Raw genomic sequence first — 26,238 nt, forward strand, 5'->3', positions numbered from 1 at the left:
GGCAGCTGCCAGGCTCTGGCATTCTCCAGTGGGGTGAGGTTCAGCCTCGGCCCCCCCGCTTGTGTTCGCTCTCCTGCCCCAAGCAGCCCTGCTGGGCCCAGGCTGGGTGACGGGGCGGGAAGTAGGGGCACGTTGGGGCCACGCTGCCAGGTGCGTGCGTCTAGGCTAGTGGCACTGCGACAGCTCAGAGGTGAGACGCTGGGGGGGCGGGAGGGGGTGCCCCCTTCACTGTTACGGCCAAGGGGACCATTACACCCATTGGGCCTGACCTGCACCACACAGACCGGAGAATCCCCCCAGCGACTCCTGCACGGAGTTCAGGGACCGGGGGCCGAGCTGTCGCACCACCCTTACAACCGCCCCCCCTTCCCCTGCGTGGATTTAAAGCCCCTGCGTGATGGAGAACCTGCCATATCTCCTGGAGAACCAGCACCTGCCCCTGGACCGGGGGAGGTAGTTACAGCCCATGATCCATTTGCCTCTCAGCCTGCCCACCCCTTCAGTCTCCCACTGCGAGGAGGTTTCCCAGACCCCGGGTCCATCTCCCAGTTCTTCTCAGCCCCCACCTGCAGCCTGGCCCCAGAACCGGACCCGGTATCAGCTGAGGGCTCACCAGCCAGCCCGCCCGGAGAGGGAATCACAGCCCAGCACCTGGCAGGCGTGCAGGGGGCCCCAGGGAAAGGACCCATCCGGATTTTATTAAAGTTTAGCACAAATATAAAAAGGAACGGTCCCAGCAGGAACCATTAAGTTAACGGAGAGTAACCTCACCGAGGGCTGGCCTCGCGGGGGACCCCGAAGCACGCAGAGCGGCTGAGCGCCCCAGGCAGCCCCAGGGCCACTGGCTGCAGCTGATGTGGAGCCCCAGCACACCTTTGACTGGCCCAGAGGGGCCATTTCCCACCCACCCCACCCAGCCCCAAGGAGCCTCGTTCTCCAGCCAGGGGGCCAGGCCCTGGGGTTCTCAAGTGTTAGCGGGGGGGGGGGTGGGGGGGTGTTATTCAAGTACCATGAAGTGAGGCCTCATGGGAAGAGCAGGCGAGGCTTGGGATTGGTTCAGAGGTGCCGGAGCTCGGCCAATGGGATCCAGGAGTCCATGGATTATTTAAGGTGGTTTAGGCACGAAAGGCAAAGGCAGAAGGTCCGGGCCCTTTGGGACCCCCGGGCAAGCCCGTGTTTATACATGGCAGAGCCTGGGGGAGCCCCGAGTCCTGCTCTCGGGGCAGTCCTCGCCCCACTGCTCTCACAGGGTTATTTGGGGCCATCAGCCCCCTGGCCCCTTTGGCCTAGACCCAGGTGAGATGATGGGGCAGGAGGGCTGTCGGGGCAGAGACCCAGCTGAAGATGTCACTCAGCCCCCACGAATGCTGCTCATCGGATCCTCTCTGCAAACAAAGAAAAGCTGCCGTGAGGGGCGGGCCCGGCTGCGTGTCGGGGCACCGGGCTAGGAGGGTCTGGTCCCTGTTTCTGTGCCGGCCACGTCTCAGGAACTGCCCTGGGTGGGCCAGGAGTGCCAAGCACCTCCTCCGATGGGACTGCCTGGGGCCCCCCAGCCGGTGCCAAGCACGTGCACCGGGCTGTGGTTGGAGAACCTGGGGCCTTAGCGGAGAGGAGACTGGACAGTGGAGACTGAAGTGCTGCCCAATCCCTTCTGGAGGGAGCAACGTGAGGAGGAGGCAGGCACAGAGAGGGGACCATGCAGATGTGGGACAAGCCTCAGAGACAGCTCATGGCTCACCCAGCCTGGATCTAGTGCCCTGCAGACCTGGCATACTTCTGCAGCTGGCAAACACTGCCTGATCCATCGTCTCCTGCTTGGTCAGGAGCTTAGGGGCAAAGCTGCTGCTTCCCCCAGGCTCATGGAGCTGGGGGAGGGCAAGGGGATGATAAATTCCCAGCTCTGCAGTGTGGCGCCTGCCCCCTGCCCCAGGGTCTTGCAGCTCCAGGCCTGGGGTGGGAGGGAGGCTGACAGCCTTAGACAGCAGAGGCTGCCCAGAGCCATGCAGACGACAGACCTGGCTGGGATCCCACTGGGACAGGGAAGCACCAGACAGGACAGAGGCTGCCAGGAAGGAAAGGGGGAGGGAGGAGAGAGCCCAGCTCTGCACAGGCCCCTGAGCGAGGCTCGTTAGCATAACGAAGGCCCTTGGGGGAAGCAGCAGCCCTGCAGAGGGGGGTTGGCCAGTCCACAGACTTTGCTCTCCTTGCCTCGAGCAGGGTCCTTTGTGCTCCGGCCGGAGGGTGTTGGTCCGAGATAGCAACAGGACACCCCATGGGGAGATGGGGGCACTCAGCACCTCTCAGGATCAGGCCCATAGTGCTGGTGAGAGAGGCTGGAGCATGGGCAAGGGCAGAGCAAGCTCCCCCCATGCCCTTCTCCTTCTGCCCCTGGCTGGGGGGGGATGGCATCTCCACAGCCATCAGCCCTGGGGCCCCCCTTGAAGGGGGCAGCCGGGGGGGCTCTAGTGAGGAGGTAGAGCCAGGCTGCGCTGTCACCCCAGGAGCTGCCTGGGTGGCTGCTCCTCTCAGCTCCCTGGGCCCAGCCAGGGCAGTGGGGCTCCCGCTGCATCCGTGGGGCAAGGGGAGACTGTGGCCACCCCCCCGAAGTGTGACAGGCCCTGGGAGGCGGCGGGAGCCTGCAGTCAGTAACCTTGGTCTGCTTTGTCCCCTTTGGACTTGGGCTCCTGCCACCACTCAGCGAAAAATCCCTCCTCGTAGTCGCCCTGGCCTTCAAACTCGCTGTCCGAGGGCAGGTCCTGCCCGTCCGGCTCCACGCCCGCAGCCAGCTCCATCTGCAGCACAGGGAGGGCGAGGCTGTCACCGCAGGCCCAGACGCCTGGGCCCACCCAGGGCAGGCCTGTCCCCTCGAGCCCGCTCCCTGGGCCGTTGCTCGGCAGAGCTGGAGAAGGCACAGTGGGAAGGGGACAGTCCCCAATAGGATCCGGCATGGGATTGCCCCCGGACTCCACTCTCCAGGGCAACCCCGCAGGAGCCCGCCCCACTCCAGGAGCCAGTGCCGAATCCTCCCCCCGATTCTCCAGGGCTTCGGGCAGCCTAGTTTCAATGGCCACACCTCACTGCTCCCCTTGGGAGACCTTTCCAAAGCCACCTGCTCAGCCAATGCCTTAGACCTGTCCGTATCAGTGAGGCGCACAGGGCTCATTTCCCCCGGAGCCAAAATGCAGCCAGCTCTGGGGTGGGGCCCAGCAGCGCTGGAGGCCGCTATCCAGCAGCCGTTACTGAATCAGCACGGCCCAGGGCTCCCATCCAAACAGCGACGTGGCCCAGCCCTGCTCAGGTCCCAGGCCAAAGGGTTCCAGCAGCAGGGAGCTGAATGGGGAACCCCTCCCACCCCAGCCCTCACCCCCATCTTCAGCAGCTGCCCCAGCCCCAGCTCACCTCATCGTCGGCCTGCAGATATTGCTTGGCAAAGTCCAGTAACTTCTTCTGCACGGCCGTCTGGTTGTGATACTGCAGTGCCTCCTTGGAGGGGACAAGGGGACACACATCAGACTCACTGCCGCCCCCACGGCCAGGCCTGCCGCATGGGGCGGAGTGGTTCCCAGGCAGAGCCAGCCCCGGCCAGTGTGGAAAGGGTTAAAGGTTAGCTCCTGCGCTCAGCCCAGCCAGCAAGGGGCAGCTGGGCCAGTTCATCCAGGGGTCCCTGCGCTAGGGTGGGAGGGGAAACCCCCTGCAGGACCCCGAATCAGCCACCAGAGCAGTTCCAGGCTCCCCATCTCCATCTTCCAGGCTTCACCCTCCCTGGCTCCCCCAGACCCTGAGGGGGGGGTACGGCCTCTCCCAGAGCCTGAGCCCTGCCCGGTCCCAGGAGCCACTGATGGGCTCCATGAATCAGCCCTTCCCACATGCCCCCCAGGACCCCTTACCGGGCGGGGACTGAAGTCTTCATCCTCCAGATGCCAGCGCTCGCGGTAGAAGCGATAATAGACCAGGTTCTGCTGCATCACCTCGTCCGCCGGGTCGAAGAGCATGTAGCTGGAGACGCTCTGCACCGCGTTCTTCACATCGTTCACTGCACCAGAGCCGGGCGCGGGGGGGCGTGAGTGGGGGGCATGCGGCACAGAGACACCCCCATTGTAAAGGAGCCAGGCAGGGCAGATACAGACACCCCATACTGTGTGAGACCCAGGGACGGGGGGAGGTGAGAACTCCCAATGCAGAGGAAGCCACCCCCTTTGCAGAAGGACAAGGACCCCCCACCAACACTAGGCCTCCCTGATCCTAACCCCTCACAGTACAAGGGGCCATGGGGCAAGGCCCCCCACTCCAGACAGACGAGGGGCACCCCTCACACAGCACTGAGGGATTGTGGGGCAGGGCGACCCCCCAATAGGAGAGAGGATCTGAAGTGCCCAGGTGCTGGCTGCAGATGGAGGGGGCGAAACCAGGCAAAGGGGCATTGGTGGGCGGCTCATCCCCTGCTACTCTGGGGTCTAAACCCCTGCCCCGCGACTGCCCACCTAGTCTGCCTCCCTCCTCCCCACAGGGACCAGTGAACCAGTATGTGGCCCCAGTGACTCACGCTTGTAATATGCGAACTGCAGGTAATGGTACATGGTGGCCACGAACTTCTCCACAAAGTACCCGCCCACGTTGGGCGTCAGGTCGGCCTCGCAATCCACCTTGCACTGCAGCACATCCACGAAGTGATCTGGGAAGAAACGCCCGTCACACCGGCCCGGCACCCCAGGCCCTGGACGCCCTTGCCCACAGCCACCGGCACCTGCTGCCCAGGGAGACGAGCCCCCCAGCGGCCGACGGGGGGACAATCTGCTGCACGGGGAAGTTTCTCCCTGACCCATCACTTATGGGGCGGCTTGTGCCACAGTGCAAGACGGTCATCTCTCTGCCACACCTCTGGGGTTTCTAGGACCGGCTGGTTTGAAACCACCCCCACCGGTGCTGCTCTTGCTGTCCCCTCCAGCCAGGAACACGGCCTGTGTCCCTGCCCTTTACATAAGAGCGGCCAGAATGGGTCAGACCAAAGGTCCATCCAGCCCAGTGTCCTGTCTGCTGACAGTGGCCAATGCCAGGTGCCCCAGAGGGAGTGAACAGAACAGCGAATCATCAAGTGATCCATCCCGTCGCCAATTCCCAGCTCCTGGCAAACAGAGTCTAGGGACACCGTCCCTGCCCAGCCTGGCTAATAGCCATTGTATGGACCGATCCTTCGGGGGTGGTGGGGATGGGAACATCCCTCCCTGAACCCAGCAAAAGCTCCGGCTCCACGGCCCCGGAGACAGACTCCTCTGCGTATCCCCGGAGCACATGCAAGCCAGGGAGCAGCAGGCTGAGCTCCCTGCGCCCCCCGTAAGGGCCCCATCGTCAGCCCCACCCTAGGGGGACCCCACGTGCAACACAGGCATCCAGCTACAAACAGACTGAGCCCCCCCAACTCACACCAAGCTAGGCCCCAGACAGCCCCTGTGGAGAGCCACCTGCCCCCGGGACCCACACGCGTGTGTAAACAGGAAACAGGCGGCCAGCTGGCTCGGGGAACACAGAGGCTTCCAGGTCACTGCTTGTGAGTCACCAGAAGGGAATACATGTAGATGACATATCTTGAACAACCACAGTTGCTGTAGAGCAAGTTACCATTCTTTTCTCTTTGCCCTAGGCAGCCCTAATTTGCCATGTGGCCCCAAAACAGGGAGCTACAAATGGTTCCATGGTCCCCTCTTTTCATTCCGTCCAAGGGCAATTCAGGTAGAGTGAAGAATCTAGGTCCAAGTGTCTAGCTTACCTACTGCAGCTACCCATTGCCCAAAAGTGCACCATAAATTCTGTCCTGATCCACTTACTGGCATAGTGATTTTCAGGCCTTTTTGACCATGTGTGTGGAACACTTGGTCACGTCTTGGCCACTTCTCCCCAGCGCCCAGCAGCAGAGCCCGCCCTGTGGCTCCACGAGGCTGGGAGAGGTGCCCCCACCCGCCGCAGCCCCAGGGACGGGCCCCCCACCTGCAATAGCCGGGTAGAAGTCCTTGAACTCCCGCAGCTCGTAGGCACCCTCGCAGCAGGCCAGGCAGCTCTCATAGGCGTTGTAATATTCCCCCAGCGCGCGCTCCATGTCTGCAATGCTGCTCCGGAAATCCCCGCTGTTATACAGCTTCACCGAGCGCACGAACGCCGCCTGCAGGGATCGGAACCGCCCCGTGTCATGGGTGGGCCCCGCCAGACCCTCACTGCGCGCTGGACAGGGGGCAGATCCAGCCTCTCGGCCATTTCCTCCTGGTCAGACTGGGGCTGCCTAGAATTCAGCCCTGTGCAGAAGGCCCCGCCCCAGGCCCAGGTATCATAGAAGATTACGGTTGAAAGAGACCTCAGGACGTCACCTAGTCCAACCCCCTGCTCAAAGGAGGACCAATCCCCAACTAAATCACCCCAGCCAGGGCTTTGTCAAGCCAGGCCTTAAAAACCTCTGAGGATGGAAATTCCACCACATCCTTAGGTAACGCATTCCAGTGCTTCACCACCCTCCTAGTGAAATAGGGTTTCCTAATATCCAACCTAGACCTCCCCCACTGCTACTTGAGACCATTACTCCTCCTTCTGTCATCTGCCCACCACTGAGAACAGCCTAGCTCCATCCTCTTTGGACCCCCCTTCAGGTAGTTGAAGGCTGCTATCAAATCCCCCCTCATTCTTCTCTTCTGCAGACTAAATAACTTCACCATCTGGAGTATTTGTGTCCAGTTTTGGGCCCCCCACTACAGAAAGGATTTCTGTATCTGAGACGCTACACACCTTCACAAGGGCTGGATCTGGCTCCCTGCATTAGCCTGGGAGCGGGCCGTCACAACCCGTTTTCAGGGGGTGTTCCAGCCTACTTCCCCACCCCGCTCCGGATACATGGATTTCTGCAATGCTGACCAAGGAGCAGATAGGGCAGAGGCCAGGAAACTGGGTGTAGCCTCAGGCAGTGAACGCCTCCCTCCCCATAGTCCTGCCACATATGGGAGCTCTTGGCAAGATCTGGAGCAGAATGAGCTGCAGCCTAGGGCCCAGCTTGCCTCTGTCAGCCCCTCAGGCTGAGCCAGGGCAAAGCCCCAGGAGCAGCCAGCGCAGGACAGCCCAGCACGGCCCCTCCTGCTGCTCTGAAAGCAACAGCTTCACAGTAACCCCAACCCTCAAGCCACACCCTCTTCGGCAAGGGCTTCCTCCCCAGATCATCCTTGATGCACCACAAACCTGACCTGCAGCCCCCCATTGCAGCCATGGCCCCCCTCCCCTGCTCTGTCAATGTCCTCACTCCTGGCCCACAGCTCTGCTGATGCCTCTCAATCCCGACCCGCAGCCCCCTTATCCCAGCCCTGGCTCCCCACCAGCGTGAGCCTGGCTCCCCACCAGCGTGAGCCTGGCTCCCTGGGGACGCACTCACTTCGTAGGGCTGGGCCTCCAAGTCCACGAGGTACTCGTCCACGTCCACCATGGTTCTGTAATAGTTCATGTATTTCAGCGTCATCTCATGCTTGGGATTCTTCTGCAGGAAGGTGTGAGCGGCAGACACAGCTTTCTCCACCTTATTGGCCTGAAAGAGGGGGAGAGTCACACGACACCACAGGCCAGGATCTCTCCCGGCCACCCCAGTGAGCTCAGTCCCGGGGTTCACGGCAGCTCCACGTGGGGCTCAGCGTCTCCGCTTTGGCCAGCCATCGGCCCAGAAAATCCACAGGGCTCTTACTACACCAAAGCTGTCCGGATTTAGTCATCCCAGTCTAGCTAGCACAGCACGATCCCCCAGCATGGACACAGGCATTCAGGTAGCAGGGCTTTATACTCGCATGGCTCCTTCCCCTTCCCACAGGGGGCTAAGCTATCCCAGTATAAAACCATTAGACCAGTCCAACAGCGTCCACCACTCAGGCCTGTCTGCTTCACCTACCCCGGTGCAGCGAAGGAGATACAATTTGGGAGGGCGGACATGCCCCAAGAGCCACTCGGCCAAGGGGCAAACTGCCAGGGGACTAGTGGAATTGCTGGAGAGATTTGTAAGCAGGGTCTGGCACCCGTCTACTGGTCCCTGCTTTCTAGGCCCCACAGAAACCTCTGCTCCTACAGAGGTTCTGAAAACATATCCCCGTGTAACATACTCAAAGGGACTGACACAGAGCCAGGATCTCCACCCACCTCTCCTCAATCCCAGGCCAGTGTATTAGCCCCTAGACCATCCTTCCCCTCCCTGGCTATCCCTCCCCTCCTGGTGTTTCTTTCCCATCCTGAGATCATACCAGACTGAATGCGGGAAGGCAGCTCTCCGGCACACTGGGCTGGAATACACTGGGTTCTTTATTCGCCCCCGAGCAGCTGGGACATGCTCAACCTTCTCGTGCAGAAGGCAGCGCGGCATGCTACTAATATTCCAGCTGCTAACCCAGCCGAGCTGCAAGTGATCTCATGGGATCGCCAGGCCAAGGCGGCTGGCATAGCTAGCGATGCAAAAGGAGCCCAGTGCGGGTCCAGGGACCTTTCCCGGTGGGAATCAGACAACGCAGTGCTCGGCAGCGGCTAGGATCAGCAGCAGCAGCCCCGGGGCAAATCCCTGCCGGCAGCAGCCGATGGGCAGAACCAGACGATAAAAAAGCCAATGAGCCCACATGACACATCGTGGGCCCCCCCGTGGCACCAATGCAGGCAAATCTTCCCCTCACACACCCACACCTCTGCAGCTCAATAGGAGCTGGGGCTGCTCAGCCCCTTGGCCAATCAGGCCACGTCTGGTTGGGTCCCTAAATACAGAGTTTGGAGTCTAACTTTCCCCTCTCGGGTTTGTAATTTTCAGCCAGGGTTCCCAGGTGATTCTGCGGCCCAGGCAGCCCCAGGTTAGGGGCATTTCTCAGGTCAGTGACGTCTGATTGCACCTCAGATTGTTCCTGCTCATCGGCCTACAGGCCCCCGGCGCTGGGCTCTTATATGGCATTTCTCCTGTCTCCGATCAGCCGCACGGACTGCCCCAGTGTTACCGCGCCTCAGATTCTGTGGTTCTGGGCCGACAGTCCCTCAGCCAGAGCTGTGGCTGACAAGGCCGAGGGGGACACGGGGTGTGTTGGCAGGAAGGACAGACTATCCCACTTTACTCCTGAGCAGGACCCTCACATCTTTGGCCTGGAGAAAATTAGCCAGTAAATCCAAGTGTGCACAAGCACTCAAGCAAACTCCTGCCTGCCTCCCGTCTGTGAAACACAGACTCCTCCCGGGGCCCCTCCCAGCATGGTGCACGGAAAGAGCAGCTTGGATTCAAACTGGGGCACTTTAAACTATCCTCTTAAAGGATCCATTTGCACTCCAGGTGTCACTCTGGCAATGGCTATGTTACCCACAGCTCGGCTCACGCGATGGAATTCAATGCGTAAGAACTGCAGGATCAGACCCTAATTAATCCTCACAACCCCTCCCTGCTACACCCCCGCCCTTATTATCCCTGCTTTACAGAAGGGGAAACTGAGGCACAGAGCAAGGGAACATGACTTGCCCGAGAAGTAGGTGTCAAAGCCAGGATTAGAACTGAGGGATCCTGATTCCCAAGGCCTTTGCTCAGGCCACTGGACTCGCAGCCTTCCCTGGCTTTGCTGGCAAATCGAACAGAAAGAGGAGCTAGAATTGCAGGGTGGGAAGGTGGGTGAGTGACTGATAGATCCGTATGCACAGAGGTCTTCTATTCAGGGGTAAAACTGCAAAGAAAGAAACTAAGTTTCCTTTTGTCTCCTGCCCTGTTTGCCCACACGGGAAAACCCTTTCATCATCCTGTTAAATTAACCCTTCCTGAGCAGGTACAAAAGTGGGAGCCCCGGGGAAAACCCTTTGTTTCTCCCTTTTCCCTTGTGCTCTTCAAAAAGCATTAACATTTCTGCCATGTGGACACTGCGGCTCACTGAGTCCTGCCCAGGGCCTGGGCATGCACCAGCACTAGGGCTTCTAGGGATTTCCCAAAAGGACCCCCACCCCCCAAGGTAAGCCGACTCCCCTTTCCAGCCAGGCAGTCAGATGGGAGCACCAACTGCATTGTGAAGTGACCACGACCTTTCCCTTAAGCAACAATGCATCCGATGAAGTGAGCTGTAGCTCACGAAAGCTCATGCTCAAATAAATGGGTTAGTCTCCAAGGTGCCACAAGTACTCCTTTTCTTTTTAAGGGGAAAACAGATTCTGCCCCAGAAAACAGAAGTTTTGGAACTTTTGCTTTCCAAGAACTGCGGGGCTGGAGCAGAGGGGGCAGGGAAGAGCTGACAGGGCCTATGGGACAGTGAAACCATAGGGAGCAGCAGCCAGCGATGGGTCCAAAAGACTGATCTAGCCCTCTCCCCGCCCCCGCCCCGGCCAAGGATCCCTGCAGAGTCTATTGCCCAGGTCTGTGCTCAGCAGACATCCAGGCTTCTGCGGCTCTGGATACAGGGGACGTGGCATTTGCATTCCTCCTGCAAATCCAAGTCAGGGGGCTTCCTGGCTCTAGCTGTGGAGAGGGCTAGCCAAGGGGGTGGGGAGAAAGGGGAGGAGAAAAGAAAAGACCAGAAGCAACTGGCGAAGGTTTTAACATTCCATCCTGGCGCACACAAGCTACATGCTGGTCCCAGCTGCTGACAGGGAGCCTGCAGCTCCTGCTAAATGTGAAAAGGAAATAACGACCCACCACATAAGAAACATGGCTGCTGGCCAGTCCCCTCGCAGCAGTGGGATTGGTGCCCCATTAAACCCACTGGGCAAAGCACTCGGAAACACGCAAATGCCACATTCCTGCTCCGGCTGGGAAGGGAGCACACCAAGAGGGCCCGTCTGCACCAGAAATCCAGACTAGGGACCGGCTCACATTTACACAAGCCCACAGAGGCTAAGCAGGGGAGGGCACCCACGCACAGCCAAGGGCTCGTTCTCTGCCGGGCACCTGGCTCCCGTGGGACCCACGGATTCCAAGGGCAGAAGGGGCCGTCGCGATCGTCGGCTGACCCCCGCGCCCTGCCCGGATTTATTCTCTGTTAAATGCTCACAACCTGCTCTGGGCGGAGCACGTCGCAGGGTAGGGATGCTGCCCCCTGCCCTGAGGGGCCAAAGAGCCCCGTCCTGCAGACGGTGTCACTTCCCCCGCAGGAGCAGGGCCAGAGGCCGCAGGAGCAGGGCCAGAGGCCGCAGGAGCAGGGCCAGAGGCCCCAGGAGGCCAGAGGCCGCAGGAGCAGGGCCAGAGGCCGCAGGAGGCCAGAGGCCGCAGGAGCAGGGCCAGAGGCCGCAGGAGGCCAGAGGCCGCAGGAGGCCAGAGGCCCCAGGAGCAGGGCCAGAGGCCGCAGGAGGCCAGAGGCCCCAGGAGCAGGGCCAGAGGCCGCAGGAGGCCGCAGGAGGCCAGAGGCCGCAGGAGCAGGGCCAGAGGCCGCAGGAGGCCGCAGGAGCAGGGCCAGAGGCCGCAGGACCAGAGGCCCCAGGAGCAGGGCCAGAGGCCCCAGGAGGCCAGAGGCCGCAGGAGCAGGGCCAGAGGCCGCAGGGCCAGAGGCCGCAGGAGCAGGGCCAGAGGCCCCAGGAGGCCAGAGGCCCCAGGACCAGAGGCCCCAGGAGCAGGGCCAGAGGCCCCAGGAGCAGGGCCAGAGGCCGCAGGACCAGAGGCCCCAGGAGGCCAGAGGCCGCAGGAGCAGGGCCAGAGGCTCCAGGAGGCCAGAGGCCGCAGGAGCAGGGCCAGAGGCCGCAGGAGCAGGGCCAGAGGCCGCAGGAGGCCAGAGGCCGCAGGAGCAGGGCCAGAGGCCGCAGGACCAGAGGCCCCAGGAGGCCAGAGGCCCCAGGAGGCCAGGCCTGCGGGACTGGGCCCGCCTCGGGGAGACACTGAGCCGGCGGGAGGCCCTGGGAAGCGGGGACAGACAACTTGGCGAGATGGGTGCGCTACAGACGGGCCGAGACAGAGCAGGAGCCGGGCGCGGGCAGGCTCCCAGGCACACCCCTCGCCCCCCTGTCGGGCAACGGAGCCCAGGCCTGCCCCCCGGGCTCCAGCCGCGCGGAGGCGCAGGGCCCGCGGCGAGGGAGCGAGCCAGGGGCCGGATGCTCCGCGCGCAGCCTGCGCCCCCGGCTCACCTTGAAGAGCGCGTAGTGCAGGTAGAGGTAGGGCGCGCGGCGCTGGAAGTCGCGCAGCGTCTCGGCCGGCGGGGAGCGGAGCTGGAAGACCGGCAGGCCGCGCTTGCACCCCCGCAGGCAGGCGGCCCGCCGCAGGACGTGGCCGAAGACCTCCAGCTCCCAGCCCCACGCCTCCTGCGCGGCCGCGGGCGCCGCGCCGCCCGCCGCGCCCCCCGCGCACGCCCGCTGGCAGTGCGCCTCGCTGTCGCGGCGCAGGCGGTGCAGGCGCAGGCTGGCCTCCAGGGCGCGGGCGCTCTCCGCCCAGCGCTCCCCCTCGTACTGCTCCAGCGCCTCGGCGTAGGCGCTCTGCAGGGGCAGGAGCTCGGAGGGCGGGAAGCCGCGGAAGCTGTACTCCTCGTACTGCGCGCCGGCCGGAGCGGGGCCCTGCGCCGCCGCCGCCGCCAGCAGCAAGAGCAGCAGCCGCCGCCGGCCTCCCCGCTCCATGCCCGCCCGCCGGGCGCCGCGCCGCGCCGCACACGCAGGGGAAGGAGCGGCCCAGCCCGGGGGACCATCCGGCATCTGGTCTGGGGAAAGGCGGGGAGTGGAGGGGGCCGGGCCAGGCGGATGCGCAGGGTCTTAGTGCTGCCCCCGCCGGCGGCTGGGCCTTGCACCCGTGTGTGCCTTGCACGCGTTTATGCTTTGGAGGAGTTTGCTGCTTGCGCCGTGTTTGTACTTTGCACGAGTTTGCTGCTTGCACCGCTTCTGTGCCTTGCACGAGTTTGCTCCTTACGCCGCGTTTGTGCTTTGCACGAGTTTATGCTTTGGAGGAGTTTGCTCCTTGCACCGCTTCTGTGCCTTGCACGAGTTTGCTCCTTACGCCGCGTTTGTGCTTTGCACGAGTTTATGCTTTGGAGGAGTTTGCTCCTTGCACCGCTTCTGTGCCTTGCACGAGTTTGCGCCTTGCGCCGCGTTTGTGCCTTGCAAGGGCTGGGTGAACCCCTGGCCCCGCTGCCGGCAATGGGATTGTGGCCACTGATTTCTGTGGCACCAGGGTCTCGCCCACACCCGTTTATCCCTGGCACACTGTGCCCTGGACATTGAGTGCAGAGCTGGTGGTAGCCCATTGGGGCCCTAAGCAGGAATATTCCCCTCCCCCCGACACACCCTAATAATTAATAGGGGCCCCCCTTGAGCCACTGGGGCCCCAAGCAATTGCTTAGTCTGCTTATGCCTAGCGCTGGCTCTGACTGAGCATGTCGCCGTAGAGGGGACATTTGCAGGGGAAGGAGTTGGGGAGGGGGCTGCCCTCACAAGGCAGCCCCAGCGCCGGCTGAGCCACCGCTGCCCAAATCCACAGGGCGTCCCTCCCAGCCGGTCATGCCAAAGGAACAGGCGAGTGGCCCCGGGAAGGACCCCACTGACTTGTGGGGCCAGACAGTAACTGGGATCCTGTTCCGTTACTCTCCTTATTACGCTGCCGTGCAAGAGACGATGTTGTGCTCGCCCGGGGGACCCAGCCACGCACAGGGACATATTATCTGCTCCATCCTCAAGCTCCCTGTGCAGCCCCCAGTCACAGGCAGGCAGGGGCAGAGCGTTCCATGCAGGTGAGTTTTAGCTTGACAAGTGCTGCGCTGGGCTTAAGAAGCATTTGTGTCAGGGGCTCATGGGACTGGCCACAACTGCACAGTCCGGGCATGACTGCTTATGGGAGCTGTACACCACTCAGCTCCTGTCTGGAGGACGTGAGTGGGGGCTAGGCCCTGTGCTGTCTGATGTCTCTGCCCAGGGTGCGGCATGTCACCCCCAGAGTGCCGTCCTGCACCTGGAAGCAGAGACCTGCAGGGATGTCAGATGTGAAGAGGAGCAAGCATTATTATTTATCCAATGCCAGCTGTGTGCTGGGGGCTTTGCAGACAGTTCTGAAGCCCAGGTCTCTGTCCCAAAGACCTTCCAGTCTGTACGCTGGGCAGGGCCAAGGCCTGAACACAGAGAGGTGGAGTGATGGGCTGATTAACACCTGATCATCTGCAGTAGGAGACACATACTGCTGGGAAAATAACCAGTGCTTATCTTTCCACACCACTGCAGAGAGAGGAAGTTCCCCACATCTAGGAGGGCCAGCGACTGGTCACAGGGACAGAAACCTCTTTCTGCCCTAGGTGGGATGGTTGGCAGCAGCCCTTGTGCCTAAACATGTAAAGCCAAGAATCCATCAGCCTTGCAGACAACGAGGGGACTTACTGACTCCAGGGGCCAGCAACAAGCTTCTGGCTGGATCCTTGTTCCCATCTGTTGATGGCCAGTGGGTCCCATCTCAGTTCCTAGAGGGGCCACATCTCTGCTCCTCAGGACCACGGGCACTAACGGGCTCCTTTGCTGGCAAGCTCCTCAGAGGGGCCACAGACTTGGCCGTGACACAGCTCACCCTTCTCCCCGGGATGGGGAGTTGCACCAGACTGGCACCGGGGCAGGGTTTGCCCTGATGCCCAGAGACACTCAGGTTCCAGAGCTGTCCAAGCTGGCACCTCTCCCCAGGGCTGAAATCCTTTCAAATAAACCCCACTTCCCGGAAGCAGTGTGTGCAGGTTGCAGGAGCTGAGCCGACGGGCAAGGGCCAGGGGAGCTGCCATTTCTTCCCTGGTGCTTCCCCCCTCCACCAATAAACGTCTCTTGGCAGCTCCTTTGCCCTGCAGCTTTTAGGCTGCCTCTTTCCGACTTCACGTGACACCTGCTCTGCATCCAGGATGTGCAGAGCTCGCTTAACCCTGGCGACCGCTGTTCGCAGGAGAGCTTGGGGAGGGCGGAGATGCTTGCAATGGTCCGATGTGCATTTGGTACATAGGACACCAGCCAGGCCTAATTCATTGTCCTTTGCACTTCACACCTTGCCTCGGCAGGTTTTAAAGTGTGAGAGATTGCTATTAATAATTATTCACCTGTATTTATTACTCCTGGCTGATCACTACCAATCGTAGACTCGGCGGACTGGAAGGGACCTCGAGAGAGCCGGGGGGTGGGGGGCAGCCGAGGCGCAGCGGCGCTAGGACCCAGGGGGAGTCGGGCTGCTGGTGGGGTAGGACCTCTCCCTGTACAAACTTGCAAGACAATAGTTTGCTTCAGCGTTTTCCTTCCCGCAAAGAATTGCAACCAAAAAAAAAAAAAATCCCCCCGCGTCCCCCCGCGTCCCCGGAGCCCGCCCGCGTCGCGGGGGAAATTCCGGGCTGAATTCGGAGCAGCCGCCGCGAATCACCGCGGCCAGCTACGTGGCCTCAAGCCCCTTTTACACGTTGACAAAATTCCTGGCGAGGGGCCGGGCGGGGAAGCGAGAAAGCGACGCTCCAGCCTCCCGAGCAGCCCAGCCCCTTCCCTCGCCGCCCGGACTCCGAGCACCATGGCCTTGGGCAGCCTCCTCCTCCTGAGCCTGCTGGGGGCCCCGGGGCTGGGGGACCCGGGCCCCCTGGAAGACGTGGTGATCGACAGATACTACATCCCGAAGATGTGCTTGCGGGAAGTCCAGATGGGGGATTTCATCCGCTACCACTACAACGGGACCTTCAAAGACGGCAAAAAGTTTGACTCCAGGTACAGAATTGGTCTGTATAAAATTGCACCAGGCGTTCCTGCCCCCCTGGCTACTTTAGTGTCATGGCGGGGGGGGGGGTCCTGCTGCAGCCCCCCACCCCTCTTCATTTGTGCACTTTCCTTTGCCCCCGCTGCAGGGGGAAGCTGCTGTTTCAGAGGGTGGGTTACATTTCTCTCCTGCTCGCTGGCATGTGGCGTTTATCTGGCTGGCTTTGGCAGGCCACGAATCGATGCCTGTGGCCATGCCAGGGTCCCCGCGCACTTCTGCGTGCCCGGCGCAGGAGCTTGGGTCGCCACAAGGGCGCAGGGCAGTTCCCGAAGGGAAGAAAAACCGGTCCCCGGGTTTGAGGCCCCGGGCTGTGACGGGCCAGGGGCCGCGGCCGCCCTGGGGGGCTGCAGGACGTGCAGCGGGGCCCAGCTCGTCGGTTGTAGACGTGTCCTTCTGGTGGCTCCATGTTCACCGACAAAACCATCCCCGATCTCGGGAGGGGAGAAGAAGCGAGAACATGCTGATGCCAGTCAGGGGTTGCAGAGCTGGTGTCACTCCCGTGGAATTTCTCCTGATTGAAACCCGTGGGAGCAAGAGGCAAAGCAGGCCCCTTGCGCAGGCCTGCGGAGAACCAAGACAGACTCCTCTACGCTCAGGACAGGCCCAGCGGAGTGCAGTAACGGTTGCTTTCCCGGCAGGTTTTCAGAAGTGCCAGCGAAACACTCCAGAGAATCTGCTCTGGTTTTAAATATTTAAAACCTTGCTACTTCTCCCTGAATGCCTAAGCGTAAAAAGTGTGGTAAATTAGCCACCCAGCAGCCACCGCCAGGCATGAGCCTTACAGATAAATGGGGCCCCGGGGAAACCTTTCCGACTAAAATAATTTTTTGTCTTGATGGCTGCAGCGTGGTTCCGCAAGAAAAGTTTCGCTGGCCATTAAATGAAGCAAAGGATCTCCGTCTCGGAGCACTTGTAACGAGCCCGAACTGCCCCTGAAAGAGTGGGTTTTAAGATTTAAAAATCAGAGTAATTTGCAGGTTACAAATGAGGCTCGGGTGTTGGGTCATTAACTACGCTTCAGAGTGTTGGGAATGGGGCATATCTGTTACCTGGAAGCACCCGAGAGTCAGCCGGCCAGTGCTTATCTGGGTGAGATGCTTGTTTGCATTTGGTCCCAGCTTAAACATCACGAATGACTTTTGCAAACAAAGGGCCTGATCCTGCGTCCCCAAGCCTCCGAGTGTGTGAGGAATGCAGGATCAGACCCAGGATCAGGAACATCAGCTCTACTCCAGTCAAAGGGGATTGTTGCCCACTGCTGGGGCTGCATCTGCTTCAGAGATTGAGTTGCAAAAGAAATCTGGCCAGTGGCATACGTGGGACGTTATACTCGTTTATACGCTCCACCATGAAACGCAACACACGTGTGCCCTCTGCCCCCCGTTATTCCAAGAACAAAGGACAGAATCCATCCTCTGCAGAACATTATGGGCATCCCCCTAGCCTGTCATTTCATGGGCGGGTTGCTTTAACCACAGAGAGACATGGGGATTGGCTGAGCAGTGGGACTCAGGAGACCTGGATCCTATTCCTGACTTTGCTGCCAACTCCCTGGGTGAGTCACAGGGGCCAGCGTTTCCAGAAGTGGCCTCTAATTTGGGGTGCCCAAGCTGAGCCGCCTTGGGCTCCCGCAGCTCTGTGGCTGGAAGGTGAGTGGCGAGTTGGGCTCCCAGCCACAGAAGCCCCCAAAAATTAGATTAGACTTCTGAAAATGTTGGGCCATAATGGCTTTGGGGCATGGGGCCAATGGTGCGTAATAATCAGTTATTAATTAGTGCTCGAGTCCGAGTTCTTGAGCCCTGAAGGGGCCGTTACGATCTTCCAGGCAGACCTGCACTATGCAGGCCAGAGCCCCTCACTCCGTAACTCGAGTACCAAGCCCTTCCCTTCTGCGTGCGTGAGAGCGTGTGGTTTAGAAAGACATCCGGCCTGGACTGAACTACTCCCGTGGCGGAGACTCCACCGCCTCTGCAATGTGTTGGTGATGTGTCTTGGTCCAGCCGTGGGTGGAGTTGGAAACTCAGGCTGTGAGTCACCGAAAAATGACCAGACTGGTCTTGTGGCAGGCCCCACAGGCAGGGCTGGGTGGGAACTTTGCAACCCTATCGTTTGGGGCCAGCTATGGGATTGGGGGGACCGGTGGGGCAGGCTGGTGTGGCCAAGGATCCTCGCTGCTTTGCAGTATCCCGAACAGCCCAGGCCCTCAGAAGAGGGGGACTTAACGTGTCTGCCTCCGTTCCGCCCCAGCTACGACAGAGGTGCCACGGTGGCGGGCGTGGTGGGAGTCGGCCGGCTGATCACCGGCATGGACCGAGGCCTGCAGGGCATGTGCGTCAACGAGCGGCGCCACCTGATTGTCCCTCCCCATCTGGGCTACGGCAGCATCGGCGTCGGTAAGGGGGGGTCGAATGCGAGGGCCCCGCCCATCCGTCCTACTGCGGCCCAGGGCGTTTCCGGTGCAGCGAGGTCAGGCCCAACGACCCCTGTCTCCTGTCAGCCCATGTCGCGGCGGGGCTCTGCCTCCTGCCTCGCGCGCTAAGCTCTTCTCACTGGGGATAACGCGGGAGGCAGAAAGGCCCCCGAGGGTGGGTCCATGAGCTCCGCAGGGCTCAGCACCTCTGTGGGCTGATGTCCACTGGATGTGTGCAGGGGAGTCCAGGGACCCCCAGGGCAGGCTCTGGCCCTTTGTAGTGGGGGGCCTGTGGGTGGATTTCGAGGAGCTGAAGTGAACGGTCCCGGCCTCATGCCATGAGGCTGCTCCCCTCGCTCTGATGCTCCCCAGGGCTGAGCCGGTCTCATTTGTTGTCCGTCGCAGCTGGCATGATCCCCCCCGACGCCACCTTGTATTTTGACGTCATCCTGCTGGACATCTGGAACAAGGAGGACAAGCTGCAGATCACCACCTTGCACAAGCCAGAGCGCTGCAATCGCACCGTGGAGAACTCGGACTTCGTCCGGTACCACTACAACGGCACGCTGCTGGATGGCACCCACTTCGACTCCAGGTACAGGGAGCCACGCTGGAGGGGCAGCACCCCGGGGGCTAGTGACAAAGGCCAGCTTGCCCGCCTTGGGGACCCCTCCACCTCTCTGCACGGAGCAGGAAGCAGCGGGGCCAGCTTCGCACGCGCCCTGCCCCCCCCCCCGACCCATCTCACCTGACTCAGAGGGGCCGGGCTGGGGGAGGCGTGAGTTCACTTTCCGTGACTCCCTGTGCGGGAGGGGGAGCCCGCTCGTGCCAGGACCCCTGCGCTGAGCAGGTTGGGTCGGGGACGCTGCCAGTGCCCCGGAGTCGTTCTTCCCCTCGTCTCTTTTCCGTTCTCTCCCTGGTGCCAGCTACAGCAAGGACAGCACGTACGACACCTACGTGGGCACCGGCTGGCTGATCAAAGGCATGGACGAGGGCCTGCTGGGGATGTGCGCTGGGGAGAAGAGGAGGATCATCATCCCTCCCTTCCTGGCCTACGGGGAGAAGGGCTATGGTGAGTCAGGGCATCCGCAGGGACAGATCTCGCCAGGCAGTATTGGTGACCAGAGAGGAGGGTCTGAGCAGCCGGGGCAGAGGGGAGCGAAGGGACCCTGCTCGGCAGTGGGTCTCTCCGAGGCAGCTCTGGGTTCTGAGTACGTACGTCAGGGCCACGATCAGGTGCATGGCGGAAGCTCCGCCTTGTGTCGTTAAACGCGGAGCTGCCGCGTGCCGATAACGACAGCTCGCAGCCTGCTGTGAACTGCATGGAGCAAGAGCGGGGTGTGCTGGGGTCGGCCGCTCCGGAGGCCCCTCCTCTGCAAAAGAGGAGGGGGTGACTGGCCCTGTGGCCACCCCAGCCATGAGGAGGCTGCAGTTCCACCCCACAGAGATCCCTCGCTCCGGCTGCTCTGGGCACAGCCTAGGGGCTGGCTCTGCTTGGGCGCGACCCTCCTTCCCTCCTCCCTACCCAGGCACGGTGATCCCGCCCCAGGCCTCCCTGGTGTTCGATGTGCTGCTGGTGGATCTGCACAACCCCAAAGACGGCATCTCCCTGGAGCACCTGGAGGTGCCGGCCGCCTGCAAGCGCAAGGCCGTGACCGGCGACTTCGTCCGCTATCACTACAACGGGACCCTGATGGACGGGACGCTCTTTGACTCCAGGTACTGGCCACCGGCAGGGCCTATGGAAGAGCGCGTTCCTCTCCATTTGTGCCTGGGGCTTCGAATCCCTGCTTTGTTCTCTGGTGCCACGCAGCAGAGCTCCTCCCCACACAGCCCCCACCATGGGGGTGCAGGGTGGTGAGGGCTGTGAGATGTGGGTTGGGATGGAGGGGCCTGGGCAGGGCTGGGGTGTGGAAGATGTGGGCTGGGGTGCAAGGACCTGGGCAGGGCTGTGAGATGCGGTTTGGGTGGGAGGGGCCTGAGCAGGGCTGGGCGGGAGGGACGCTGGCCCAGGTGGTGGGGCCGAGGTGGTGGGGCAGGGCTGTGGGGTGGAGGATGTGGGCCAGGGTGGAGGATGTGGGCAGCACTCTAGGGACGTGGGCAGGGCTGTGGGGTGGAGGATGTGGGCCGGGCTCTAGGGACGTGGGCAGGGCTGTGGGGTGGGGAATGGGGCCGGGGGGCAGGGCTGTGGGGTGGGGGATGTGGGCAGGGCTGTGGGGTGGAGGATGCGGGCCGGGGTGGAGGACGTCGGCAGGACTGTGGGGTGGGGGGTGGGGGATGCGGGCAGGGCTCTAGGGACGTGGGCAGGGCTCTGGGGTGGGGGATGTGGGCCAGGGTGGAGGACATGGGCAGGGCTGTGGGATGGGGGATATGGGGTGGAGGATGGGGGCAGGGCTCTAGGGACGTGGGCAGGGCTGTGGGATGGGGGATATGGGGTGGAGGATGGGGGCAGGGCTCTAGGGACGTGGGCAGGGCTCTGGGATGGAGGCCGGGGTGGAGGATGCGGGCCGGGGTGGGGGATGGGGGCAGGGCTGTGGGCTGGGGGATGAGGGCTGGGGGATGTGGGGTGGAGGATGTGGGGTGGAGGATGTGGGCCAGGGTGGGGGATGTGGGCGGGGATGTGGGGTGGAGGATGCGGGCCGGGGTGGGGGATGGGGCAGGGGGATGTGGGGTGGAGGATGTGGGCCAGGGTGGGGGATGTGGGCAGGGCTCTAGGGACGTGGGCAGGGCTGTGGGGTGGGGGATGGGGGCCGGGGTGGAGGATGGGGCAGGGCTGTGGGGTGTGGGATAGGGGCAGGGCTCTGGGGTGGAGGATGTGGGCAGGGCTCTAGGGACGTGGGCAGGGCTGTGGGGTGGGGGATGGGGGCCGGGGTGGAGGATGGGGCAGGGCTGTGGGGTGGGGGATAGGGGCAGGGCTCTGGGGTGGAGGATGGGGGCAGGGCTCTAGGGACGTGGGCAGGGCTGTGGGGTGGGGGATGCAGGCCGGGGTGGGGGATGGGGCAGGGCTGTGGGGTGGGGGATGGGGGCCGGGCTGTGGGGTGGGGGATAGGGGCAGGGGGATGCAGACTGAGCTTACGCTGCCATGCTCCCCTCATTCGGCGCTCACCTGCGACCTGGTGCTGCGTTTGCTGCAGTTACTCCCGCAACCACACCTACGACACCTACATCGGGAAGGGCTACGTCATCCCCGGCATGGACCAGGGCCTGCAGGGCGTCTGCTTCGGAGAAAAGAGACGGATCATCGTCCCACCGCACCTGGGCTATGGGGAGAACGGAGCCGGTAGGGGGGGTCCCCGCAGGGTGGCCCAGCCCTGGGGTTGCAGGGCAGGGAGCGGGGGGACGGACGTGCTCAGCAATGCCGTATTGCTCCCCGCTGGCTCCGTTACACAATCCCTCGGTTCCTGCATCGTTTCAATCGTCCTTGTGCCCATGACGGGGGGAGCAGGCCGGGATCACCCACCTGCCTGGAGCCGACTGGCGAGAGCTGCCCCAGGAGAGGAATTCAGGCTGGGGGGGGGGCTGCCTCCCGCAGGAGAAGGGCATGGACCCCCCGCACCCGTGGTGGGGTTGTCAGGTGGGGGCGTTGGCTTAGGGGAAGGGCCCGGCTTAGGGGATGTCTCTTGGGTGTGGAGGAGGGGCAGGGACACATTCAGTTAGCACCCAGGGGTCTGGCCTGTAGAACAATCCTGCCCCGGCCCCTGGGGAGGCAGGTTTTTTCCCCGACTCTGCCCTCTCTGGCTCTCCGCAGCCCCTCACCCCCACCGGGCCCTTTGTCCTTCTCCTCCAGGGAACAAGATCCCCGGCTCAGCCGTGCTGATCTTCGACATCCACGTCATTGACTTCCATAACCCCCTGGACTCGGTGGAGATCGAGACCCTCTCCCGGCCTGAGGGCTGCAACGTCACCACCCAGGATCGCGACTTCATCCGCTACCACTACAACTGCTCATTGCTGGATGGCACCAAGCTCTTCTCCTCGTGAGTGTGTCCCCGCCCGCCCCCGCTGTCTGGGACTCCGGGGCAGCCTGGATCCCCCCGCAGTCCCCGCTCAATCCCAGCCGTCCGGCTGCTGCTCGTGGGTTGGTTCTAACAGCTGTGGGGCTGGGGCACGGAGCCGGTGAGCTCTGCCAAGCTAAGCAGGATGGAGGTGGCTGAACTCGGGGAGATTGTGCTGCTGGTCGCACCATCGTCCCTTTGGCTCCGGGGTAAGGTCCTGGGCACTAGCCATTCCTCTGACCCTCCGGCAGAATTCCCCTTCCACAGCTGATTGGTACGGCAGGCTAAGGCAGGATCCTGCGGGGAGCAGGCTGTGTGTGCAGCCCCGGTTCTGGAAGTCCTCTCACTCACCCGTCCAATGTCTGCATTGCCTCCTGCAGCCACGACTACAACCACCCGCAGGACGCGACGCTCGGGACCAGCAAGATGATCGATGGCCTGAACACCGGCCTCCTGGACATGTGCATAGGGGAGAAACGCGTGATCATCATCCCCCCGCACCTGGGGCACGGAGAAAACGGAGGTGAGTGGGGAGGGGAACTGTCTGGCAGGTCGGTTTGTGGCTGCAACTCGCTCTTCAGCCTCAGCCACCTGGCAGTGGCCCAGTGGTCTCCTTTGGCCTTTAGCTCCCCAGCTGGCCCAGCCTGGGTGCTCAGAGGCTCATTCTTGCATGTTGCACCATGGTGCAAAGGCACTCTAGTGCACCCGAGCACACGAGGGATCGGTGACATGCACCCCTTGCCTTTCAGCCCGGGGCGTGCCAGGCAGTGCTGTGCTCCGGTTCGAGGTGGAGCTGCTCTCCAGGGAGGAAGGAGTCCCTGAGGGCTACCTGTTTATCTGGCACGGGGACCCACCCGCAAACCTGTATGAGGACATGGACCTGAACAAGGATGGCGAGATCCCCCGTGAAGAGGTGCAGCCGAAGCTCCGGGCACGTGGGGGGAGCAATTGGGATCAGGGAACACAGCCCCAGCAGCAGTCTCGGATCCCTTGGGCTTTTCAAAGGCGAAGGGAGGGGCCAGTTAGGCTGCCCAGTTGGCATCCGGTGCGTGTGCCGAGTCCCCAGAGCTGCTGCAAATCTGTGACTAAGGCACACACGTGGGCGGATGGTCGTTAAGGTGGCAATACCAGGGTTTCTGCCCTAGGCGAGTCCAGCCCGCCTGCCGGCTAACCCCAAAGGCACAGCCAGGAAGGGGCCAGGTGCGGACTCTGAGCAACCCCCTGCTGGGACACGCCCGGGGTCCAGCCAGGCAGCAACATCCCTCTGGCCCGCAGCCACCTGTGCCACAAGGCATGCTGGGAACCAGCCACAGGCCAGGCCAGTTAGCACAGCAGCTTGAATTGGGCCTGGCTGTAGGCTGAGGAGAGGCGGGGGGGCCGTGTGCCCACCCTGCCCAGGAAGCTTTGAGAGCATCGCAGAACAGGAAACCTGGAGGGGAGCCTCTTGCAGCCTGGCGCTGGGGTGCTCCCTGCCCTCGTTATCATGCGGCATGCTAGCCCTGTCTGGCCATTGCCCTCCACCCCGGAGCTGGCTGCATGCTGTCCTGCCCCACTGCACAGAGTCCCTGGGATCCCTCACGGGCCCAGGCTGTGGGCTCAGCCACGTAACCTGTTCTCACCTCTCCCTGCTGCAGTTCTCCACTTTCATCAAGGCCCAGCTCACCGAGGGGAAGGGGCGGCTCATGCCCAGCTCCGACCCGGAGATGGTCATCGCCGACATGTTTCAGAACCAGGACCGGAACCAGGACGGGAAAATCACCGCGGAGGAGCTGAAGCTGAAATCAGATGAAGATCAGGAAAGAATCCACGAGGAGCTCTAAGGAGCTCCTGCCTTCAAGAGACAACGTTTCTTCTTGTCCTTTCCAACCTTGGAGTGGGCTGCTCCCCCCATCACCACAGGGACCGTGGTCTAGAGAAGCCAGCTCAGGAAACTTTAGTGCCAACCCCTTTGCAAAGCAAGGTTGTTTGGTTTTGTTTTTTTTTTCTATTTAACTGTGTTTTATTGGAAGTGTTTCTAACAAGCCATCAGGGGAAAAACTCCACATAACAAACCCAGGCCAGAAGGTCCCAAGTTCTTGCCCTTAAAGGCAGAGCCTAGACAGAAACTAGACCCAATCGTGAGCTATTTCCTCGGACTTCCACCCACACCCCAGGCCTGAAGGCTCTAGGGGATACAGGGGGGTAATTGACACCCCTTCCCAAACTACCCTGGAATTGTATCCAGTGCTTTGAGAGCAGAACCCAGAGACTTTTCTTCTCTGGGCTTTGAGTGTTTTTATCCCTGGCTTTGCACTCTGCCTTTGTCCCCTGCAGAGACAGGCCCACCCAGCCTGCCTGTTCCCAGTGCAGGATGCTTCTCCAACACGTTGCCAGCCTCTGACGGGGTGGGGGCTCCTGCTGTGGACACAGATTAGCTCCCTAGCCCAGAAGCAGAACTGGATGAATCCCACCTGTGCCCATCCCACCATCTGCTCTCTCCAGTGATAGGGGGTTTGGGTGCGGGGCTGGGATTCCTGGAAGTTGGTGGTATCCACACTGTCTAGCTGAGAGCCCTGCCTGTAACCCCCATGTCAGAGCCAGGAGCTCCTGTTCGGTCCAGTTGTGAACTAGACTCCATTGCACGCCGTCTTCTCCCCCCGCCCCCCTTGTCAGACCCAGCCTTTGGACTTCACTCGCCTTGGCTCCTTGAGCATTTCAGCAGCGCTGCTCTTGTGCGGATCGGAGCTGTAGCAGCCAGCGCGTACCCAGAGTGCAGAACGTGAGGCAGCAAGGGCGTCCTGCTGTAGCTGGAGCAAGGGCCATGAATTCAAAGCAGTCACTTCACGTTGGCATCTGCTGGAGCTTTTCCTGTAAGGAACCCAGTCGCTGTTCCCAAGGGATTTAAAAAAGAAAAATTAATGCCATTTCCTAGCCCTGGTCCAGGCTCTTGCAACAGCTTGAATTGTACCAGAAAGGAAAGCCAAGACCCAGTTCTTCAAAGTGATGAGTCGTTTTAGGCCCAGCGATATTTCGGGGCTTGAACTTGAGATACCTTAATGGGGCCTGATTTTACACAGTTTGGCCCCCAAAACCACCGGTCAGTTTGGAAAATCCAGGGCCCAAACTCTCCCAGCTGGGCTAACACAAGTGGGCTGATTTTCAGTTTCTGAGCACCCTGATTCTGCTGACGAGAGGTTGGCATGCTCAGTACCCCTGGAAATCAGCCCACTTTTACTGAGATGCTTAAATATAATTCAGGAGCCTGAATTTAGTCTCCCACGTTGGCAAATTTGGGCCAGTGTCTCCCCCTGGTTTTAAAGGTTTGTGTCCTAAGATCAGTGGACAACAGCGTCTGCGCCAACTGCTGGGCACAGGTAAAAGATCCGAAGTGCAAGGACAAGACGATGTGAAGGTTCAAACAACCCCCCAATAGCAATTTCTGCCTTGCACCCAATAAACTGATTTCAAGTGGTTTCCAACAACTCTGCTTCCCAGCACGTTATTTTGGGCTGAAACATTGCTTGCGCTTGTCTGCACGCAGAGAGGTCCCCATCCGCGGGTCTGTGTTCGCTGTCCCAGTGAGGGGAGCTGTGGAGGGTCTGGCTGGATAAGCCTCCCATCCAAGCTTCTCGCATCTGCCACGCTGGGTTGGAAAAGGCTTCGCCTCCTTCGGGGCTCCCACCTGTCCGCAGACACCCCCAGATTCAGAGGAAGGGCTAAAAACATTTTAAAGATATTTAGCTGCGGCTGTTCTAACCTCGAAGCCCTTGGGAAGACTGGCTGGCCCCAGGCTGCTTAGCGGGGAGAGGTGCTGGTCACTGGGTGGGTCAGGCAGCTGCCCCCGACTAGCTGCCCACTGCAGGTTCTCTTGCACCCTGCTCTGAAGCAGCCAGGACTGGCCACTGTTGGGAACAGGATGCTGGGTTAGCCATCTCTGCAGGGACGCAGGTCTTTGCGCTTCCCCTTGGAATCTCTCAGATACAGAAGCAGCGCAAGCTTCGAGGTTAGAGCAGCGAGTCAGGGGATGCGATTTCCTTTGCTAGTTGTGACACTTCACCTTCCCGTGCCTCGGTTTCCCCATTTGGAACATGAGGATAACTAGCTTACCCACCTTTGCAAGTTCCGAAGGCCTCGGTGGGCATCCCAGACAGTGCTGTACTGCAAGCTCGCACATC

General features: G+C 61.5%; 2 protein-coding genes across 6 annotated transcripts; one reads left to right on the forward strand and one right to left on the reverse strand.

Moving 5' to 3' along the window:
- Nucleotides 1–1,137: 1,137 nt before the first annotated feature.
- On the reverse strand, nt 1,138–26,178 carry P3H4 (prolyl 3-hydroxylase family member 4 (inactive)). Of its 3 annotated transcripts, none has more exons than XM_073326225.1 (13): nt 24,761–26,178; nt 23,704–23,859; nt 22,436–22,537; nt 21,196–21,304; nt 18,838–19,101; nt 12,067–18,549; nt 7,403–7,552; nt 5,983–6,154; nt 4,544–4,672; nt 3,888–4,033; nt 3,400–3,483; nt 2,651–2,792; nt 1,138–1,385 (listed from the first exon to the last, which is right to left on the reverse strand). In XM_073326225.1, exons 6-13 carry the CDS (start codon nt 12,622–12,624, stop codon nt 1,372–1,374), a joined length of 1,395 nt encoding a protein of 464 aa, XP_073182326.1. In that variant the 5' UTR covers nt 12,625–18,549; nt 18,838–19,101; nt 21,196–21,304; nt 22,436–22,537; nt 23,704–23,859; nt 24,761–26,178; the 3' UTR covers nt 1,138–1,371. The 3 variants fall into 3 exon arrangements, with proteins under 3 accessions (XP_073182326.1, XP_073182324.1, XP_073182325.1); XM_073326223.1 differs by having other exon boundaries at nt 18,838–19,141; XM_073326224.1 differs by having other exon boundaries at nt 18,838–19,141; nt 21,196–21,307.
- FKBP10 (FKBP prolyl isomerase 10) lies at nt 12,299–25,545 on the forward strand. 3 transcript variants are annotated; one of them, XM_073326222.1, is made up of 11 exons: nt 13,585–13,652; nt 14,137–15,630; nt 17,927–18,072; nt 18,495–18,684; nt 19,016–19,161; nt 19,619–19,808; nt 21,224–21,369; nt 21,877–22,066; nt 22,465–22,607; nt 22,834–22,997; nt 23,719–25,545. In XM_073326222.1, the coding sequence occupies exons 2-11, from the start codon at nt 15,440–15,442 to the stop codon at nt 23,902–23,904; spliced, it is 1,692 nt and encodes a 563-aa protein (XP_073182323.1). In that variant the 5' UTR covers nt 13,585–13,652; nt 14,137–15,439; the 3' UTR covers nt 23,905–25,545. The 3 variants fall into 3 exon arrangements, with proteins under 3 accessions (XP_073182322.1, XP_073182323.1, XP_073182320.1); XM_073326221.1 differs by lacking the exon at nt 14,137–15,630 and having other exon boundaries at nt 12,299–13,652; XM_073326219.1 differs by lacking the exon at nt 13,585–13,652 and having other exon boundaries at nt 15,537–18,072.
- Nucleotides 26,179–26,238: the final 60 nt, after the last annotated feature.

This window comes from Lepidochelys kempii, chromosome 27 (genome assembly GCF_965140265.1).
Source record: "Lepidochelys kempii isolate rLepKem1 chromosome 27, rLepKem1.hap2, whole genome shotgun sequence".
NCBI classification, from domain to species: Eukaryota; Metazoa; Chordata; order Testudines; family Cheloniidae; genus Lepidochelys; species Lepidochelys kempii.

Excerpts from the sequence above, each read along its gene's own strand:
- P3H4 (XM_073326225.1), bottom strand. The coding sequence starts at position 12,624 with ATGCCGGATGGTCCCCCGGGCTGGGCCGCTCCTTCCCCTGCGTGTGCG. Across the intron at positions 6,155-7,402 it reads TGGAGGCCCAGCCCTACGAA|GCGGCGTTCGTGCGCTCGGT; the intron begins GTGAGTGCGTCC and ends CGATCCCTGCAG. Across the intron at positions 4,673-5,982 it reads CTTCTACCCGGCTATTGCAG|ATCACTTCGTGGATGTGCTG; the intron begins GTGGGGGGCCCG and ends GTTTCTTCCCAG.
- FKBP10 (XM_073326219.1), top strand. The coding sequence starts at position 17,664 with ATGTGTCTTGGTCCAGCCGTGGGTGGAGTTGGAAACTCAGGCTGTGAG. Across the intron at positions 18,685-19,015 it reads GGCACCCACTTCGACTCCAG|CTACAGCAAGGACAGCACGT; the intron begins GTACAGGGAGCC and ends CCCTGGTGCCAG. Across the intron at positions 19,809-21,223 it reads GGGACGCTCTTTGACTCCAG|TTACTCCCGCAACCACACCT; the intron begins GTACTGGCCACC and ends CGTTTGCTGCAG.